Source organism: Zosterops lateralis, assembly GCF_965231275.1.
Source record: "Zosterops lateralis genome assembly, chromosome: 21".
NCBI lineage: Eukaryota > Metazoa > Chordata > Aves > Passeriformes > Zosteropidae > Zosterops > Zosterops lateralis.
This window is the reverse complement of record NC_139781.1, coordinates 2,611,647-2,632,747: the sequence shown is the minus strand read 5'-3', so window position 1 is coordinate 2,632,747 and position 21,101 is coordinate 2,611,647. Positions and strand designations below refer to the sequence as shown.

The 21,101-nt window shown below is 43.3% G+C and overlaps 1 protein-coding gene across 1 annotated transcript; it reads left to right on the top strand.

The window, feature by feature from the left end:
- The first annotated feature begins 9,825 nt into the window (after positions 1-9,825).
- On the top strand, positions 9,826-12,817 carry VMA21 (vacuolar ATPase assembly factor VMA21). Its single transcript, XM_083876471.1, has 3 exons — positions 9,826-9,946; positions 11,646-11,755; positions 12,289-12,817. The coding sequence occupies exons 1-3, from the start codon at positions 9,891-9,893 to the stop codon at positions 12,429-12,431; spliced, it is 309 nt and encodes a 102-aa protein (XP_083732597.1). The 5' UTR covers positions 9,826-9,890; the 3' UTR covers positions 12,432-12,817.
- The last annotated feature ends 8,284 nt before the right edge of the window (positions 12,818-21,101 follow it).

The following is a 21,101-nucleotide window of genomic DNA, read 5'->3' as shown; positions in this document are numbered from 1 at the left end:
ATGGCTTTAGGCAATGTTTAATTGAGTAGTTAAATTATCTTTTCCAGACGGGAAAATAAATTACTGCTCATCTCTCCAATTTATTTTAGCTTCTCCACATTCTGTTTCCTGAGGGAGTGGTGAGGGAGTGTGGGACATCCCCAAATATGCCCAGGATGATTTATTCACCCCCTGTACCGTAATTTCCCCTTCAAGGAGAATGTCTTATGTGCATGTGGAAATTGGTGTGTATGTAACTGGCTGTATTTTGCTCTTCTCTTGCAAAGAATATCTGCTAATCACTGTGGTGTTAATCACAGCTGTATGGTATACACATTGTGTGTGGGGGTTTAAGTATATTCTTTCTTAAAAAGTAAGAGTGAGGATTACTGGTTCACTATCCTTGAGTCAAATCAGGAGTGTGTATCTCAGTGGAGCCACGCAATTTGCCTAAAAAGATTTTTCCAAGTTTTGGAACAGCCTGAAAATCTTCACATTGACTCACAGCATTGTGTAGAATGGGATTATTTGTGTCAAATAACCTGAGGACTGTCACTTCTCAGGTTGCCTAAACTCAACCAAATGAACAGACAGCAATGCATGATGCTCTGTGTGGTACACAGGAGCAGACCTGAAGATGTTGGGCAATTTCAATTGATCAAGTATTGGATCCATGTGATTCCATCTGCCCGAACATTTTCCATGGTCAAATGTCTGGACACGAGCATGGCCATGCCAGAGCATGTTAGCTTGTGTGCTTTGTGCTGGCTGCAGGAACACGAGTGCTGTTCCAGCTGGGGTGGAAATTTCTGCCCCAAAGTCACTCCTTGGAAAGTTTTGAGCAGATCTGAGTTGGTTGGTTGGGTTGGTACCTGACTGCTGGGCTGTGTTGTGTGACTGTGATGTTTTTGATCGAGTGCTCTGACCCTAAAACCAAATTTCTCACATCTTGCAGAGCTACAACCCAAATCCCCATGATGTCTGAAATTTGGGAATGTAGTACCAGGCCTCTGTGCCTGGCAGACAGCTGGGCTCAGTCTGTCCCTTTCCAAACAAAACCATGACTTGCTTTCCAGCTGGTCACATCCCAGCCATGGATCTTGGCTGTGGGATGGATGAGATAACCATATTCCCCTTGTGTGGTCTCAAATTCTAGAGGACAGAGTAGGGTGAAGTATGTTTTAAAGCACTTAGGCAGGAAAGGCTCTGTAGTAGTGCAGGAGAATCTTGTTGCTATTGGAGTATTATTGCCTCTGAGAATAACTGATGGGACTAGAGAAAATGACTTTTAAAATTACAGGTGGTCTATTTTTCCCCTTGGTAAAAGTTTTTTCTAACAAAGTTAATAAAAGATTGTTTTAATGAATATGGATGCTTATTGCCCAGAAACTCCATGGGCTTTAGAAGATGCCCTCAAGGGAAAATGCTGACTGGAAGAGCAGAGGATGCAAAGTTGATACCTCAAATATTTCTCTCCAGACATAGTTGAGTTCACAGTGCTTCCAGGCTGTAGAGGTGCAGCATGGTCAGTGTGAGCCCTGAAAAACTCCTTTGCTTGGTGTGAGTTGTCACAATTTAATTTTTAAAATGAAGGTGCACAGATGCTTTTTTTTATGCCTGGAACATGAATTTAACACACAGAGTTTGTGAAAGAACTTTAGTAGCCCACTGCTTTTCAATAAATCTGTCTCTCTTAGACCATTTTAAACTTAGACCAGTCCAAGTTTAGGGCTTTCAAGCAAACAGTGAGGCACTGCTCTGTGGCAGGATCAATGCTTTGAGGGGTGGCTCCATCATAAGGATGAAAGGCTTGTTCTACACTCAGGACTACCTAGAGCAGTAAATACATATTTTACTGCATGTGTCTGCACATCCATAAACAATGTTCCATATTGCAGTACTTGGAGGGGTCAGAGCACTGTGTGAGACAGGAACTGACCCAGCCATGGGGCATGGGCAGCTCTCCAAGGGGACAACGCCAGACAGGAAAATATCTGGAGCAAGAGGCTGAGGCTCCTGCAACACCACCTCCATCTCCCCACAGTCAGGCTGCTCACAGCTGTGTCTTCCCCACTGCTGCAGTAATTTTTTCCACATGGAGCATCACTTTGAGAACCTGAACCTGCCTTCTTCAAGTTGTACCAGGACAAACTGCACAGTGCTGGGCTGCTGTTTGCTACCTGGTCACCCAATCCATCCACCTCCTGTTGCCTGGGGGTTTGACCCACCTCTGAGCCAATTAACTCCTAATTTTGGGTGATGACCTAGAGTTTCTCAGGGCCAAAACATCACCTAAACAGAAAAGGCAGTGTGACTTTAAAGCAGATGCACACTAAGGGTATTGCTTCTCTATGCTTGCTTCTCAGTGTCCCCAGTTTAGTTCTTGTACTCTAACTTTAGCTCTTCTTATCATTGTGCTGTCTCACATCTCAGGTGAGAACAAGAGTGATGCTTCAGTTCACAACCCTGCCTTTTTTAGTGACACTTCAAAGAAATCAGTGTAGTGACACAAGTGATTTTTATTGAGTTGTAGGACTGTATTTTATGCTCTGAAGAAACACTTACTTCACATAAAAGCTTTGACATTTTTATAGAAATGGCTATAACTGTGTTATTCTATATGAGGAAGAATTTATTAAGCCTAGATCTGGATCTGCTTTTATGTTATGCAAATGACTAATAACAACTCTTCCTCATTACCAGCTCAGTGCCCAGGCCAGGGTTATTAAATCCCCCCTTCCTTTCCTTCAGTCTACATCTATCAGGCTGCCACATTAGGCTGCAACACATCATCAGAATTCATAAAACCAGCCCAGGCTTGTACAAGGATATGAGGCTGCAAAATTAAAACCCGAGTTGCAGAACAAGATGGTTTTTTGCCTGTTGTGAGAGGAGCAAGCGGAGGTGTTTTGGGGCATGACGTGTCGAGTGAGGCATGACAACACCTTGTTTACTTGTGATTATAAAAAATTTCACAACCACCATACAGTGAGGGGAAAAAAGTAAGAGTTCATTTCCCTCACTGGTGTACTCAGATTACACATGCTGCTTTTTGTATTTTCAGGAGCGGTTTCCACTGTGTTCCATCCAGATGTGCAATCATCCCCTACAACTCCTTGCTCTGCTCTCATCCTGGAGGTAGCTACAGTGGGCTGGGGTGCCTGTGACCCCCAGCAGGGCTGAGAAGACTTTGCTGCATTCTGGGTGATGTTTAGACATTCACACTTGTGAGACAAATCTTATTTCTCCGAAAAATCTTTGAGTGTGTTGGAGATTCCTTTGGGGGTTGTGTGAAATGCTGGAAGTTTGAAAGCAGTAAGGACTTTTCATTATGTAAAGTCAACAGACTAAGAGAGTAGCCATCCCAGGCTCGTTTGTTGCTGGATAGTTGGAGGCAGTCCCCTGGGAGGCAGAGGTGAATTAAACTTTGAAGGTGTATCCCAGGACTAAAGCCCATTTCTCCTCAGTCTGGGATGAGCACACAACCACTGAAACTGGGTAAATGTGCTGAGGACAATAGTTGCTTCTCTGGCTTCTGTATGCTCTGAAAATATCAGCTGAATCAAATCCTGTAGGTGAGAAAAGTAAAGGAAAACCTTGTTTTGTGGATGTGGATGGGACTTTGTGTGGGCTAAACACCAACTGTTCAGCATCTTTTGTGGATGGATCTAGCCCAACTGATCAGAAGTGGCATGTGCTGAGTGAAAAAATACATATCTGAGGGAGTTCCTGGCCATCATTTTATGGATAAAAGGGAGAAGAAAAAGGCATTCCTGTGAGTTTCATTTTCTAAGCAGGGGAAAGTTATCAGTGTTCTTCCCAGAGCAGTTCCAGGAAATGTAATTATGCTCTTGTGTATCAAAGGAAAACGGTGTTTACACCTGACCTAGTCTCTGGGTAGATGAGATATTCTGTCTTGGGAAATTGTCACCTTCAGGCTGGCTGCCCTCACACAGCTAATGCAGAGCACAATTTTCCCCTGCAGTGTAGTTGTAGCAACCTGACAGTGCTCACCCAAGGCAACAGCAGTTTTCTCTGTTTTCATAGCCAGACTCTGGCCTGATAAAAAGTGCTAATGTAGATTCTTCAGAGCTCAGTCTGTGATTTCTGCTATATAGCATTAACTTCATTAAAAAAAAAAATAAAAAAAAATAAAAAAAAATATTTGTATCCCAGCAAAACACACACAGGATAATTACCTGTAGTGAAGTCTGGATTGGTGTGAGCATCACCAGCTCCTGCTCTTTGTGAACTCAAGTCCAGCCTTTTGTTGCAGCCAGGTCTGATGCAGAAAGGGCTGTGGTGTGCACCAGTGGTCCCAGTGCAAGGACAATCCCAGTACAAGGACAGCTGTGTGCTGGGGACTCTGCTGCTGCTGGGTCCTCACAGGCGCTGCCGTGGTTTGAGCCTCTGTTCAGGTATCTCCCAGCTCACTGATGAGCAGAGCAAGTAAGGACTACAAAGCTGCAGTCTGGAAATGAGAAATAGATGCTGGGTTACAAAATATTATGCAATTAAACTAACAGCCCCCTTTAACAGCTAGAAATAAACTTCTTTGATGAGGGCTCAGCTATGATACCTTCTATACTGAAATAATTTCAGAAAACCTTCTAGAAAAGGCTTAAAACACGGGAATTAATGAAACAGAGTTAAATAAACCTCCAGAACCAGCCATCCTTTCAGGGCTGTGGGACCAGCTGAGCTCTCTGGGGGAGAGCACGGGAACCCCAAGGCGGGGGTCGCGGACATGGGTGGGTGGGATGGTGGGATGGGATGGAGCCGAGTGCTCATTCCCAGCTGCGCAGCTCCATCTAGGGGATGCTGCCTGCCCGGGAGCAGCTGGAGCCCGGCATCTCCCGGGCGGGATTCCGGGAAATCGGTGCTCCGAGCAGGGAGATGCCGTGGTTGCAGGAGCCCCACATTGTGCCGTCTCCGGAGCTGCCTCCAGAGAGGGAATTTGTCATCTGATTGATGTGCGGCAGTCCTGGCACCAGCAGGGATTGAGCCCGGGAAGCACAAAAAGGACTCGGTGTTTTCGGCAGGCAGAGGCGACTCCTCTTTGCAATCTAGTGAACACGAGGCTCTTAGAAGCATCCACTTTTCATCAGGTCTCTTCTCGAGCTTAACCTGATTAAATGTATTCAGTGAAAGGGTTGTCAAGCATTGGAAGAGGCTGCCCAGGAAAGTGATGGAATCACCATGCCTGGAAGTGTTTAAAAAATGTGCAGATGTGGTGACTGGGGACATGGTTTACTCAAGGACCTGGCAGTGTTGGGTTAATGGTTGGACTTGCTGATCTTAGAGGGTTTTTTCAGCCTTAATAATTCCGTAATTCTAAATTAACTCGAGCTTACCTCGAGTTAAGCCTCATTTGGTGGGATTCACTCTAGTTCCCCCATCCTCACCCCTGTGGTGAAAGGAGCTGTGAAATCCAGGGCTGAGAAGCAGCCTCAAGGGCACTTGGAGTTCCTCCTCAGTAGAGGTATTGCTTACAGGGAGGAAAGGAGCAGCACAGCTGGGTGAGGGGAGCAGAGCAGCCAGGCAGCACCGAGCCTCTCTGAGCTGGAGCTTTGCTGTCCTCAGGGCCACTTGTTTTGCAGGCAGAAGTGACCTACAGTTAATCACAGTAAGGCTTGGCAATGCTGGCAGGGCACATTTCTGGTATAGTTTTCATGAACTTACACTGACTTTTAGTGAGGTTCTCAGCTTTGCATTGCTCGTGTCCCATGAAGCCTCCCAGGTGAGAGGAAAACACATGAACAGGGTTGTGCTCTGGGGAGGAGTGGGGCATTGCAGCCTCCACATGTGGCATGAAGGGGAGGGTAGAAAAAGGCAGACCCTGTAGCATTGTACATTATCTTTTATAGAAGAGGTAAACCCAAAAGTGTGCAGGTTCTGGAAGCCTAACATAGGGAAAGGGCTGGGGAACTCAAACTGTGAGTGGAAGCGCTCGCCCCAGGCTTGCTGGAGAGCTGATGAGTGGTAATATATGATCAAAGACTAATTGCCTTCAAATAAGAGGAAAACCAGCTCCAGGCCAGCTGACAGGGAACCTGCTGGCTCTGTCTGATGCATATTCAGAAGCACATCATCAGCAGAGAGAGTCAGCACATAAAGTCAAGCCTCTTGAGCAGTGTTCATTCACCTGAAAGCCAAACTAAGGCTCTGGCTGGATTCAAATGTCTTTTGGGTGAGTACTGGATCCAAACAAATAATTCCTGTCACTGTAGCTGACCTTGGAGAATTTTATTAGTTAGTTAAGATGCCAAATGCAAAGGACAGAACTGAAACCATAGTGTCAGTTAAAATTTAGCTACTTTATTAATTAAGTCTGGCTTACATCCTAAGCTGCTGGTATCCTGTATGGCTATAAGTGCATTACCATTCATTTTGCTGGAGAATGCAAATAACATCACTGTAATACTGATGGATGGCTTAGTATGTAACAGGATGGTGGGAAAGCTGGTAATTTTATAAAAGTTTATAAATTTTGTTGTGTGGATGGCCCGGTGCTGGATCTCTGCAATGCTTTCCAGGACACAGGATGAACAGGGACTATTTTTTTTGTGTCAGCTGCAATGAAAATAAAATAGAGATTTTCAGGGTGGTGAGAAGGGGAAGCAGTTTTCATGTAACTGATGTTGTGAAGCCCATCAGAAATTCTTCACTTTTAGGACTGTTTCAGCAATGAAATGATAGGTTTTTAAATCCTCCCACACAATGCAGTCACATAGTAGTATCACTAATTGCACTATAGTATTATTTACTCCCAAGCACTGTCTTTCTTATTGCTGGTTGAAAGTACATATGTATGTATGTGTTCATATCTATCAATTTGCTTTCTAAACCAAAACTTTCTGCTTTCTGTGTGCAAACAGCATCACCCTGTTTTCATCTGACCCCAAGTGCTGAGGAAGGCTGTAATGTAACCACTTGGTCAACCTGACTCCTAGGATGTCTTCTAAAAGAGAAGGAAAGCCATATGGGCATGGCTATAACCCTCCCACTGCAGAGGACCCTTTCCATCTTATTCTCCACTAATATTGATCTGAAAGCCAAAGGGAAATGCTTCACCCCAGCCCCTGATGAAGAACTTTCTGGAGACCCACATTTCTTCCTGCTTCTTCTCTCCTGCAAGCAAAGAGCAGCTGAGGTCAATTCTGCTGCTGAGGGCATCTTTTGAAGGAGAAGGGCTGTCAGCCTCAAGCCAGTAGGCATTAAAGTATTACAGTTCCTATTACATAAAACAATATCCTTTTTATGACCAGACAATATGCAAGCCATAAAATCCATGGATGTTTCTGTAGTCTGTAAAATGTGTCTTTGGATCTGCACTGGGAACAACAGCTTTTCTAGCTTATTTGTATGGGTGGGATTGAGGAGCATATTCAGTGTTTGTCACACAATCCTCTGCAATTGTGACTGAGGGATCTCTGCTCCCCTACTACTCCCAGTGCACTGAGCCCTGGTCTAGAAGTTAGTGTGCCAACCCCAAAACCTGGTCTGCTGATACAAGTTACACCTAGTTGCATTTGCTCAGTCACCCTCTTGCTTCCAGTGGTGCCTGTGAACTCAGAAAGAGAACAGGGTTTTTCTCTGTCACCTGCTGGGACCTGGTGCTGACCCAGCTGTGCCCCTCAGAGCCTGCAGAGCACAGGACAAATCCGCTCCAGGGGCAAGCCAGAAAAGGGGGGAAATTACCCTGTGAGACTTCCAAGTTCCAGTAGCTAATAGTGGAGTCTGAGCTTTTTGCTCTAACTTATGGGATGTACAAGAAGAGGGAATATAGCATTATAATGCCCAGATAAATGTTTTCTTTGCTAACCCAAGCACTCATGTCACTGTGGTTCTATTCCCACAGAGGATGGATGGCCAGCTATGTAACAGCTCTGTGGTTGCTGGGCTTTCAGCCTGGACTATCATGGAGAATTCCAGAGTTAGCCAATCCATCATTTCACCTCTCATGAGACATCTTTCCTGAGGGTGTAGAGGTTCACAGAACAGATAAATAAAATATTTATTTGCATGTCATTCTTTTGGATACATTACCAAGGAAACAAGTAATTACAAAAAATATATACTCTCAAGGAGGTGGTTTTGGTTTTAAATACTGTCTTTTCAGCTCTGCTCCTGTTGGGGATTGGATTCTCTTTCTACATCTGCCACTAGATGGTATTGCTTTAACAGGCACCTTCCTGCCTCTTCTGCACCCTCGAGACACAGGCCCCCAGAGAAGCAGGGGCTGCCTGTGGTTTTAATATTCTTCAAGCATCTCCAGGCAAATTTTGAGGACAAAGTCTTAGAATAGACTTTATTTAGTCCCACAGCTTCTTGTGCTTGCAGCACAGTTTCTGCTTAAGGGCAAGTTTTATATTTGCTCTATAATCCAGAAGGTAAGACAAGTCTGTGGTCTGCCTGAAATTTCAGAATACCTAATGTGTAAAATTCGAAGCAAATAGACAAAACTTTGTATATTCCATGTCTTTAGTTAATACAAAAATGCAAATTAAAGGCTTCTTTTTCTTTCACATTTGCAATTTTTTCCAGCAGTTTTGTATTTCCTTTATGTCCTCACAGAAGAAAATCAGCTAATGTGCAGGAAGTCATTCAGCAAAATTGTTATTAGTCTAGGAGATTAAAAACATCAGTGTGATGAGATATGAAGTAACTTTATATTAAAAGTTAATGACTTGGACAGTTCAGCCTTAAATGATTTGCTACTTTCTAATCCTTGATATGCATCTTTATGGTAAGTTTATATGATGTGAGACTTATCCCACTTTTATATTTCCTTGTTTTGTTTTTCTGTTGTTAAACTGTCTTATGTCATTGCTTTCCCTACTGGAGAAACAATCAAGAAAGTCAAACCAAAAGTGGAAAGAACATCCTGTAGTGATTAAATGTTCTCTGTACCACATTCATAATTTTTCAGTGATCCAATTTCTATCTTAATTCTAAATTAACTTAATTGCTTTACTTGTTTACAAGTAAACAAAACCTGCTCCCACGTTTAGTTGGAATGTTGGGGTTGGCTAGCTGGAATTTTATTAGGTTTTTTTAAGAACTATTTGGAAGTTTTAAGCTCGAGTTACACAGCAAACCTTCCTTGCATCCCCACCCAAGGGAAGAGGGGCTACAAAAGCCTCTCAGTCTCTCCCTCTCTCCTTCCCTTCAGCCCTGAGTCTCTCCATCTGTCCATCCGTCTGTGCCTCACACTCTCCATCTCTCCATCCCTGAGTCTCTGTTTCTCCTTCCCTCCATCCCTCCCTCAGTCTCTCCATCTCTCCTCTCCTCCATCCCTGAGTCTCTCCTTCCCTCCATCCTGAGTCTCCCCATTTCTCCTCCTCTCCATCCCTCATTCTCTCCACACCTCCATCCCTCACTCTTTCCATTTCTCCTTCCCTCCATCCCTCAGTCTCCCCGTTTCTCCTTCCCTCCATCCCTCAGTCTCTCCATCTCTCCTTCTTTCCATCCCTCAGGCTGTTTCTCCTTCCCTCCATCTGTCATCCCTTCTTCCCTCCACACCTCGGTCCCTCAGACTCTCCATCCCTCCATCCCTCAGTCTCTCCATCTCTCCTTCTTTCCATCCCTCAGGCTGTTTCTCCTTCCCTCCATCTGTCATCCCTTCTTCCCTCCACACCTCGGTCCCTCAGACTCTCCATCCCTCCATCCCTCAGTCTCCCCATTTCTCTTCCCCTCCCTCCCTCATTCTCCCCGTTTCTCCGTCCCTCATTCCCTCCCTCCATTCCCGTTTCCCAGCCGTGCGGGGCGGGCTCCCTGCCGTCCCCACCTCCCATCCGCTAGGCCGCGCCATCCCGGGGGTTGCTATGGCGACAGCGGCGGCGCTCCCGCGCATCCGGGGCCACTGAGGCGGCTTCCGGCGGGCCCGAGGCGGCGGCGGCGGCGCGGCGATGGAGCGGGGTGGGCTGGGGCCCATGAGCGCCGTGCCGGTGGCCGAGTTCAGGCCGTGAGTCCCGGGGAGGGCAAGCGGGAGAAGGGCCCTGCGGTGGGGTGCGGGGAAAGCTGCGCGCCGGACCGCGGGGAGCGCGCCTGGCACCGCCAGCCCGCGATGCGGCTGCAGCCCTGGCGTGCCCGGAGAAGAGCGGGAGGGCAGCGGCGGCTCGGGCCGTGAGGAGCCGGAGCGGGTGGAGGAAGAGGCCCCCGGGCCGTGAGGAGCCGGAGCGGGTGGAGGAGGAAGCCCCCGGGCCGTGAGGAGCCGGAGCGGGTGGAGGAGGAAGCTCTCGGGCCGTGAGGAGCCGGAGCGGGTGGAGGAAGGAGGAGGCCCCCGGTTTGCCCTGGTCTCGCTGTATAACCCTGGGCCGCCCCGAATCCCAGCGTGGAGGCTGCCGGGGAAACGTGCCGGGCTAGGCTGAGCTTATACACGAATGTTTGTTTTTGCTGCGTAGGGAAGCCATGAGAGTATGTCAGTGTAAGAAAAGTATTTGTCAGCAGTTGGAGTTTTTAACTTTGATAATAAGCTGGAGGTCATCTTACTCTTCCGTGGGTAAGTGTCGATAGAATGGTTTTTAATTTCCATAGGGAAATTATGAGTGCGGTTATGTCCTCCACCCTGACAGTCCTTCAGGCAAACGCTAGTAAAGGAAAAGAATTCGGATGTTTTTCTTTTTTTAAGCTACCTAGTATGCTGCTAAATGTATGGCAGTACAGCAGTACATGAGCAGCCAGAAGTGCTGCTGGCTGCAGTGTGGAAGTTGTGCATGACTGCACTTAATTCTCTCAGTTGTCATTTTTATCCCATATTTCCACTTTTTTTTTCAAAGAAGAACCGCACATATTTGTGTTCCAACCCCCTAAGGACTCATATCCTTGAATCAGGCAATCTTTGAAAGTCAGAAGGGTATTGCCTGGCTTACATGTTTATTTTAGCATGAAATACTGTAGCCAGCTGGGCAGAGTCGGTGAGAACTGGTGAAAGCACACACAGAACCCGACTGTGTGTGGTGTTTTGTAAACACAACACCTGTTCTGGCAGGTCACCTTCAGGGAGACCCTACCAAGTGCATAAACCTTCATAAACCCTCTCTTGTTAAAGGTCTTTTAGGTTTGGGCCTGTGAAGGCAAAGTTTTGGTGTAGTGGCTCTATGTTCTGACTGTCACTGCACTTATTCCAGCTTTCTTAGTTAAAAAGCGAGGAATTATTTTTTAAATAGAGGAAGAAGACATAATAAAAAGGAACTGTTAAATTTATTTGGTGTACTTCCTTTTCTGTCCCAGCCTGTAGGATTTGTCATTTTCCTGGACTTGTAGTTACTTTTAAAAAAAGGAACTTGGCAAGTTTTAATGTAGAATACTGTCATATGACATGTGCATGAGTAATTAATGTTAGATATTTAATAATTATGCAGTAATGCACTGATAAACATATTAATTCCCTTATGCTTGCAAAGTAGTAACAGGGAAAGGTCTAAAGATATTTTTTTTAATTTTGCTTGTGAGCTTAGACTGGCAGAATCATTACATTGTTTTGAATACTCTCATTTTTATTGCAGCCAACAAATGCATACTTAAGTCTTTATTGCTTCCAAACAATACACTTACTCAGTTCTTGAAAAGTAATCAGCTTCTATGTAGAGCAAGTTCTTGTCCTGTTTCAGGCATATATATTGTGACTTTCTTTTGTGTGTAACTTCTCTTATTTATTTCAGAAATGAGGGTTCATTAACGTCAACTTTAAGAACACTTCTGTTCTTCACAGCTCTAATGATTACATTACCTGTTGGACTATATTTTTCATCAAAGGCTTATGTATTTGAAGGTAATTTTGTTTCTGGCAATTAGCATTATTATCACAAAAACACAATCCTCTAATAGCATCTTTGTTCTTCCTGGTTTGAATATTTTTTTCTGTATATAGACAAAAGGTCCTGTAATGTTTGACTAGAACAGAAAATTGTATAAATTCTCGATGTGTCCTTCCCTGCATTGTGGTGTGCAGTCCAAAATCAGGCATGTTGTAGTCCTGATTCTGCAAGGCTTTAATCCTTATATCCAGCAGTTTTAGGAAGTTATCTCCTTCAAAAGTAAGGAGGAAGAAGGGAGAAAGCATATGCTGTTGACATCAAATCTAGGGTATTTTATCTTAAATATTGAATACTGCAGTGTTGCCTTGTTCCAGAAATAGTTTCAAGGCCTTTAATTCTTACGGTGAATTCTTTCCTGTCAATCATTTTGAGCTCAGACTTTTGACACTGGACTAAATGTAACTTTGGTCTTTGGGGAGAACTGTGACTTGTCATGTCAAAATTCCTAGCTCACAACTAACATGCTTTCCTTTCCCTGTTTTGCCAGGTTCCTTGGGGATGTCTGACAGAGACAGCTATTTCTATGCTGCCATAGTGGCCGTGGTCACTGTCCATGTGGTTCTTGCTCTCTTTGTTTATGTGGCCTGGACCGAGGGGTCCCGGCAGTGGCGCGAAGGAAAACAGGACTAGAACACAAACATCATCCCTGTCTGATGGCCACAGACTGGAAAGCAGATTTTTATTGTGAGCTGGAGGAAAAACATTCTTCCAAATGTGTAATGCACATGCACAAAGAGGAGGCTGATGCCTCAGTTGTGGTTAAAATAAGACTTGTGCTCATCTTGACTGTGTACTGGTGTTTTCTGTAATGGTGATGGAAATCGTTCTTTAGCCTCCTTCCAGTCTGTTGAGCTGAGGAGGCCTTCACTTGCAATTAAAGTGGAATAATTACATACTTTTGAAAACTCCTGTAACTACTTTTGCAATGTCTAGTATTTTTCTGGCTTGCTCTGCAAATAATATTGGCGTGAAGCAAGCACATTTTCAAGGAATTAAATTGCTGCTTTAAAAAGCTACATTACTTAGTCTCCAGCTATGGTGGAAAAGATGGAATTTCACTTTGCTGTGAACAGTTTCCTGATTTGTTTGTGTTGTGGTTTAACCCCAGCAATTGAGCTCCATGCAGCTGCTCAGTCGCTGTGAGCCCTCAGTGAGATGAGTGGGGGAATCAGGAAAGCAAAATGAGAAAACTCATGGGTCAAGATAAGACAGTTTAATAGGTAAAGCAAAAGCTACACACATTAGTGTGTTGGTTTTCAGTAAAAGTTCAAACCAAAGCTGCACACATAAGTGTGTTGGTTTCCAGTACAAATTCAAACTAGCCCCATGGTAGCTATTATGAAGAAAATTACCTCTATCCCAGTCCAAACCAACACAGTGGAATAGGCGTAATTAATCTATTTCTGTGTTTAGAAGTAATTTCAAAACCAGAATTGTTTAGAAACTCAGGTGATGTCTTTCTAATGTGATGTACAATTTTTTTTTCAATTATATTTTTTTTATTGCAATGTAAAATTCAATCTTTAATTTCCTTTTGGGAGGACTGTGGTATTATATATTGCTCATCTTTCTCCTGTACTGCAGTTTAGCCTGATACTGCAAAGGAAAGGGCACAGCATATTTTTTGTATGTCTTTAGACAGGTTTGTATCTCCTTGATATTTGCTCAAGTTGCATTTCCTATGGTAAAGCAGTAACAGTCATAAGCTGCTGTAATGGCTGGTAGGGGAAGGAGCAAGAGAAAAGAAGCTGCAGTTGTCTGCAGATTGTGTCCTTTATGAAGCAGAGGACACAAAAATGACATAAAATACTGGCTTCTCTTCATAACTACTTACTTGTACACTGTGAAATGATACAATATGTTGATTGTTTTCTTTTTTCCTTGGTTGTGCATAGTCAAACCTTAGTGAGATTTTTGTGTTGTAAGATACCATGAATTTCATTCCACTGTTTTGCTGTTGTTAGCAAGCTTTTTAATCTCTGGCTAAAACATTTTTCCTGAAATTCCAGCACGACAAACTTTCTTAACCCTGATGATGGCTGTTAAGCTGCTGTGCTTGAGATCATTCTGTTAATTTGAATTTTCCAATTTATTGTGTTAGTTTAGCCTTTCTTGGAAGTTTTTTGCTTAATACGGGGCTTGGCATGGTTTTGGTGCTGCACGTGTCTGTGGTAAAACTTACATATAAACAAGGCAAAAATTGGTTATCTGTGCCCAGTGGCTCAAGAATTACATCCCCAAGCCTCATTCCTGTCTTGTCCACCCCAGTCCCAGTGTGCACAAGCAAATGCACCATGGCACAACTAATGCAAATCAGCTTTTACACTTGGTTCCTGCTGTGTTAGCTTTCCTCAGCCAGAGCCCCGTTGTCAGGTTGCTGCTGGCAAACTGGAGAATGTTCTCAGAGTACTTAAAGTGCAAAATTAGTTTGTACAAGGGCATATTGGCTTCCTATTCTGCAGCGTGTGAAGTGTACCTTGTGGAACAAATACTGCCTTTTAATAAAGACCTACCCCCAGTACAAGATCCAGTCAACAACGTGTGCTGAACACTTTTTAAATAATGTCTCTAATATTCCATGTATAGAGTACGCTTGAAGCAAATATATAGCTTAGCTTTTTTTTTTTTTTTTTAATCCATTCACAGTGGAGAATAAATGAAGAGTTACACTTATGAAATAAAGAGGTTGAAGTTTATTTGGTACTAGAAGACAATGGTAGAAAAAATGAATGTTACAGAATTCTAAGATGCTGACTCCAAGGGGAACACACCTGCTGTGCTCTATTAGCTGGATCCTGTGCTATGTCTGCTTTATGTTTCATGTAGCAGAATCCCTAGACACAAAGTTAATTTCCTAGGAATAACAGAAAAATAATTCCTTATTATACCTGTTTAGTTAAAAAAATCTGACAAGTTTGGCCTCTGCGGTATGTGCAGGCAACGGTAATGTCTCAGCAGTATAAGGTATATGAACTTGGAACAGTCTTTATAATACATTTGAAACAAATAAAACATTGCTTACCTGTTTCTTGCATTGTAAGAAAGGGCCTAGTAAAATAATACTCAACATTAAAAAAGCAAAACAAAACCCCAGAAATGCAGCCAAACACAAAAACAACAACCCTACCCTCCAGAAGGCACAAGCTCCCATGTTGTTTTCACTCTGAGGCTGATTCCAGACAGGAGACTGTGGATTTGCCATGCTGTTAGAGCAGCATGGCAAACTAGAGGGCAGCCTGGGCTACCTGATCACTCTGATGGGCCAGGGGAAGGTGTGGTGCTCACTGAGGAATTATGTTCTCACCCAGTGCATTGGTGAACAGTAAAATGTTTGATGTTACTGCAGTTCTGGTGGGTTTTTCGCCTGTTGTGACCCCTGTAGTTAAACTCTGCTTAGGCTCTGGCAGCCCTCACAGCTGACAGGGTGTGCTGAGCATCAGGCATGGGCTTGGTTGGTTCTAGTTCAAAAGAATAAGAGATGAGAAAGCAAAGAGCCCCTAAATAACCAACTGAGCCACACATGTATCACAAAATAGCATATTTTGGGTATGGCAAGTGAAGGTAGGGTGCAGCCCATGGGGCAAGAGGAAAAGGGTCCTGTGAAGCAAAGGAGTGACTTGGGGAGATGGGATGACGGCTGGAATGTGCTGGCATAGCTTGATATATGATGGCAGAGGCACAGTATGTTTTGTTTGGAGGTGTTTATTCCACTGTTTTTCAAGGGATTATGCAGAACCATTGAGTGTAAATAATAGAAAATAGTAGGCTAATTCTGTTTCAAACTCCCAACTCAAGTTGTTCATAGGTTGACAGCTTTGCTGTGTGAGATCTGGGACACATTTATTCACTTTATCTTGTACAAAGCAGCATTGTTACTGCCTCTGAGTCATCTCATAGGGCATGGTTAAACCCTTGGAGTGTAAATATTTCTTTAAAAATACCAAAGAGCAACTGCCACTAATGCTTCATTAGCTCCAATCAACTGTCAGTTTAAGAGTAATACAGAAGCTGCTTGTTTGAAGGTGACAGAGAGCAGAGCTTGTTGTGTCCCTGCAAGAGGAGGCCCTCAGGTGCCTGAATGGGGCTTGCAAGAAGAAATTGCTGTGTGATTCAGGGCCCCCACAGTCTTTCTCTTATCTGAAGATACTCCAGTGTCTGAATTTCTGAGCTGTTGGCATATAGAGCTCGAGTCTCTTTGTTAGGAGAAACACAGTGTTGTGTAACAATGCTCAGCTGTAGCTGTAAGACAGGAAATGCAGGTAAACTCTTGGGACTTAAGCTCTGTTTGAACCTAAGGCAGTAAGAAAAGGGATGGAGAAAATTCATATGGATTCCTGCAGAAAGCAGCTTTTTTAGGTGCTGGTCTCCCAGTTTTGAAACCACAAGACAGAGCCAGTTGAGGTCCTGTTTCAAAAGGCAGGGATACAGGCTGGGAAGCTTTGTGGGGAAGGATGCCCAGGGTGAAGAGCTGGGAAAGCTGAGTAGTTAATTTGGTGACTGGCTGGCTGAATGCCTGAGAGAGAGGATTTTTAGTGCTGGTTTCCTGTCATGCTTCACAACCCTTCTGTCCTACCATGGGATGTTCTTGCTGAGGTGATTCCCCAGTGTGCCCACTGTTTGGAGGGATGATCAGATGCTTACCTGCAGCTGTGCTCTTAAAACAGCACAAACCACTCACAGGCCTCCAAAAAGAAGCTGTTGGTGGTTTTAGTTGGCACATGAGACACTGTGGTTTAATAGTTTTAGTGGAAATGGCCCAGGGCATAGGCACAGGGGTATATGTTATTAATTAAAACTGTTCATAATTGAAGAATGATTTATGAGTGAGAGTAATAGCAGTCAGAGATTAAGAACAAACACTGCTGTGGGTGTGGGCCCATGCTGCAGGCACCATGGAGGAGATGTTTAATGCCTTTGCAGTTCTTCATCCTCAAAATGCAGTTTTACTTTGCATGCTTGAGTCATTAATGTGGTTCTGCTAATGTTAGAGATCAACTGGAAGTTTGGCTTCACAGCTGGAATGCTGCTCATTTCAGGGGAATGAGTCTTTGATGTGTAAGTGGTTTTGTGTCTGACAGAGAAGACAGAAGAACCCACTTTGCTCTCAAACCATGTCACACTTTGAGCCCTTTCCTAGAACAATTCCTACAGAATTAGCAAGTGTTGGGCGATTCTTAATGTGAAGCATTATGAGAGAACATAGAGTTTCCTTTACAAACTTGTGTTATGTCTGCAGTACAATGCTTTTTTCTTCAAAGTATGCCTTCACCAAAAAATTCAAACCACAGGTGATTCTGATGATCTGGGTGTTGGAACTGTTTTGATGGCTGTTTGTGTTCGGTGCATCTGCCTGTTTAAATATGAAGTGGCTGTAGCTCATCATCTGCAGGGTTTGCCCAGTATCCCTGAGAGTTGGATGACACCAAATCCTGTGTTTAATAGAGATTGTTTAGGGTTTTCAACCCATTCCCAGTTTTATTTAGTGAAAACTGGACCTTGGGTTTTATATTTGAATTATAATGGCCTCTTTCTATATGATAATGACTGATCATTAAGCCAGTTCTTTTATTCCTATCTAGCATTAAACCAGTTCCTTTGTTCCTGTCTACCATTTATTTCTAACCTGTTACAGTTCTGCAAACAGCAGCAAGTTGCTCACTCCTGTTAGAACTTCTCCCTCTTTGCCTTTCCTTATTAAGTGCTTTCCATGGAAGCAAATATTCCCTGTAGTGTGACATCTCTTATGATCCCTAATTAAGATTATGTTGAACCTTGTAGGGCGAGATGAGGGTTTTAAAACACTTGGTAGATATTTTGCTTTCCTACCCATGTATTTTCAGAACTGTTTGTTCTATCAGCTCTGATATTTAAGGCACTAAAACTGACTTCAGGGAAAAAAAAATTACAGTTTTATAGGCAATTCCTGTATAAGTTATCTCTTTGTCATGGGCCTTTGGGAGGAGTAATTAACAACGCCAAAACAGAAGCATGTTTCCCTGTTGTCAGATACTTACTAGGTTCAGAACAGTCAAACTCTGTGGTCAAATGTAGTTTTGTTTTAGCAAATTACAGGTCTCAAGAACATGTAAAACACTGAGTAGCATTGGCAGTGGGATCCAGGCTGCTTTCATTTCTCCAGCCCTGAAAGCAAACTACATTGAGCCTTTTAGTGAGGAAATCTTAGAGACTCTCCTCAGGAATATGTGATGGATGCAGCTCTTCAAGATGCCTGCCCATGCCAAAATGCTATGTTTGCTTTATATCAGGTTTATGCAAGGGATTAATTTGGAAGGAGAGCTGAGTGGCTTGTGAACTTTCTACCTCAGGTCAGCTGTGCTCTAACTGCATGGTCCAAACTGCTGTTTGGTGGGATAAATGATTTTTGTGTGCTTTTTATGGACTTTGTTCAAAAAGTGAACAGGTAATTCCTCTCAGCAGGTGATTCTGCAGAGCACCAGAACTAATTTGCTAGAGTGCTGTTCAGTTACAGATGAAGCAATGGAGTAATGTGTCTGATTACATAAGCATGAGTTCAGTTGATCATATCTGTGTGTGGATGTAATACATGAACTGATTGACCAGTAAAGCAGACAAGAATAATTTATTTGGTGTTGTCTCCTTGAATTTTGACAAGAGAGTTTTCCTTCAGTTCAAGCTCAGCAGTTTGCTCATCACAGAGATTCCTGTACAGGCTGATTGAGCAGTAAGAGGAATTGGTGTGTTTGTAGAAACCAGTGTGCTCCAGATTCCTGTTAAAAGCAGGTGAGGCTTTGCATCGTAAGGGAAGTCCCCTTGCCTGCAGTGCTGGATTTTGGAGAATTAACAAGGACTGGTCCTGAATGAAAATGAGGTATTGGTGGTAACCGTGCCAGGACTGCTCTGGTTTGGATGGGTAAGACTTATCCAGCAGTAACAGGATGTCAACTGACTCTTCCTTTTCTCATTTGCATTTGTAGTCTGGGAAATCAGTATAAAGCCATCATTTACTCTTAACAGGCTTTGAAAAACACAATCTGCAATATTTCCTCAGGAAAAAATTCTTCTTTAAACTAGGCTTTTGAGACTTGGTACAAATTTAAGCTGCTTTAGCCAAAAAAAAAAAAAAAAAAAAAAAGAGCTTTTGGATAAAACTGGTGGTGTTGTTGATGGATTTTCCTCTCCAGAATACACTGCATATTCCTTTTGTGCTAAAAACAAAGGTGAATATCACATAATACTATATGTGGCAGCATTGTGCAATATCCACATACCACTTGCTTTGCATGTGCTACCTGCTCCTCTTGCAGCTGTTTCCAAAGAGCAAGGTGCACTCAGTCTTTATGAGCACACAGGGACTCTGGTGCTGGTCTCTGTCCCAAAGAAGTCACCATACAGCAAGGTCAGTCTGGCTAAAGGGATACTGCCAACAGTCACAGCAAACCTGTCCAGGTGGAAGTAGAGAGGTGTTTAGTGCAGTTAGCACAGGATAACTCCTGGAGCCATTGGACCTGGCCTTGGAGTTATGGCACATCTACCCTGGGAGAGGTAAAGAGATTCACTCTCCTGGCTATGGCAGGTCACAAGGTCACAACTGGAGGGCAGGTGAGGGAAAGGACTGAAACTTGAGTTTTTTACCCACTGCTCTGCCAGCAATATCTGCTATTCACTAGCACCTATCCACAGGGATTTTCTGGGGATTTTTTCTTGTGAGAACTTGAATCAGTGGACTTTTACCTAATTTTGCATAGCTTGACGCCCTTCAAGGTGTGCAGACATTGTAGCTCATGCTTTCCTTTCTTGTCAGTTCTTCTGAATATTCCATTAAACCCTTGTTTCAGCACTTTTTTGCCATTGTTCAGCTGGCTTTAGACTTTCTGGGTTTCTTTCAGGTACAGCTTTTCTCTGCATCATCATTTCCTTCCACATCTAAAAACTTTAAGTAATCAAAAAAGCTCGTTGAAATTTGCACATCACTGGAGGAGGCTGCTGCACTTGAAGGGTTCCATTCCATTATCTTTTCAATGCTGTTAATGCTGGGCTTTTGTCCTGCTTCACACTTGAAGAGCACATCCCTTCACGTGGCCACAAGGTTCAGCTGGGAATGAGTTCAGTGGTCAGGATGCAGAATATGCATATGGTGCTATCCAGGGTAAGGCTTGGCATGGGACAGGGAAAATACAGCAGTGAGCAAATGATAAAGGAATTAAACTAATATACAGTCCCTGTTTTATCATGTATGCCTTGGGGTTTGTGCATGTCTTAGTCTTAGCTCTAAGCAGTGCATTGTTTGGGAAAGTACATTCAAGCATGACTAATCTGCATTTGTCTCCCTCTCCCAAAACATTGTTTCCTTTGAAATGTTTTATTTCTCTGTATTTAAGAAATATTCTTTCATAATGCAAAAGCTATTTTTCATTTTTCTAGAACAATTGGTTGAAGTGTTTCTATTAATCTTTCTATTATTTAAGCATTTCTATCTGCAACACACAATAGAAACAAATGAATTGATTTTTTTTTTTGAGACAAGCTTGCTTTTTATCCTACAGAAACAATGACTCATGAGATTTATCCAACCCTCATCTGTATTCCTCCCCCAACTAATAAGTTAAATGTGAGTTTTGTGTCTGTATTAAAAGACACCCTGTGTGTACCTCACCGGGGAGCTTGTTTGAACATGGAGTTCACAAGAGGAAAATTCCTTGCTGCAGTGAAACTGCTTCATTGGGCATTAAGGAGCTTTGTAGAGTTTGCTCCTTAAGTGAAGAAAACAGCATTAGATTTAATTCCTTGCTCACACTTACAGTGATCTGGTATGCACTTCGTCATGATGCCAGCAGGTTTGTGGTCCTGATACATGAAGAGACTGCAGAAGGCAGAAACCTGTAATGCTTTGTCTTTGGGCCTGTTAATCCTGCAGATGGAAAGCATTGGGATTGTGAAAAGCAAGGTTCACTTTTTTGGTAAATTTTAAGAGATAGATTTAATAAAAAATTAAGACAATTAGGAGATAAAAAAACAAAGTACGGCCGGCTGGGTGACTCAGCACTCAGCCAAGTCCACCCCCTCCTATCTCAGAGACATTTGTTAAATACCCTTTCTATTGCATCAGTTTATGAATATTCATATTCTTCCATAAACTAGTTTCCATATTCCAGGAACTGTTTTGCATTATCCCTCCTTGGGTCTGCCTTTTTAGAGCATGTGTGTTTCTTGTCTGTGTCTTTGTTATCACCTCCAGCTTGGGCCTTGGTCCACACTTTCTTCAGATGGTAGATGTTGATAGTTGGTGTATCAATAGCAGAGTCTTCTTTACATGTTCAC

What these genes read in the sequence shown, in the direction of transcription:
- VMA21 (XM_083876471.1), top strand. Translation starts at nt 9,891, where the DNA reads ATGGAGCGGGGTGGGCTGGGGCCCATGAGCGCCGTGCCGGTGGCCGAG. An exon ending in CCGGTGGCCGAGTTCAGGCC is followed by an intron (nt 9,947 to 11,645) that starts GTGAGTCCCGGG and finishes TATTTATTTCAG; the next exon opens with AAATGAGGGTTCATTAACGT. An exon ending in AAAGGCTTATGTATTTGAAG is followed by an intron (nt 11,756 to 12,288) that starts GTAATTTTGTTT and finishes CTGTTTTGCCAG; the next exon opens with GTTCCTTGGGGATGTCTGAC.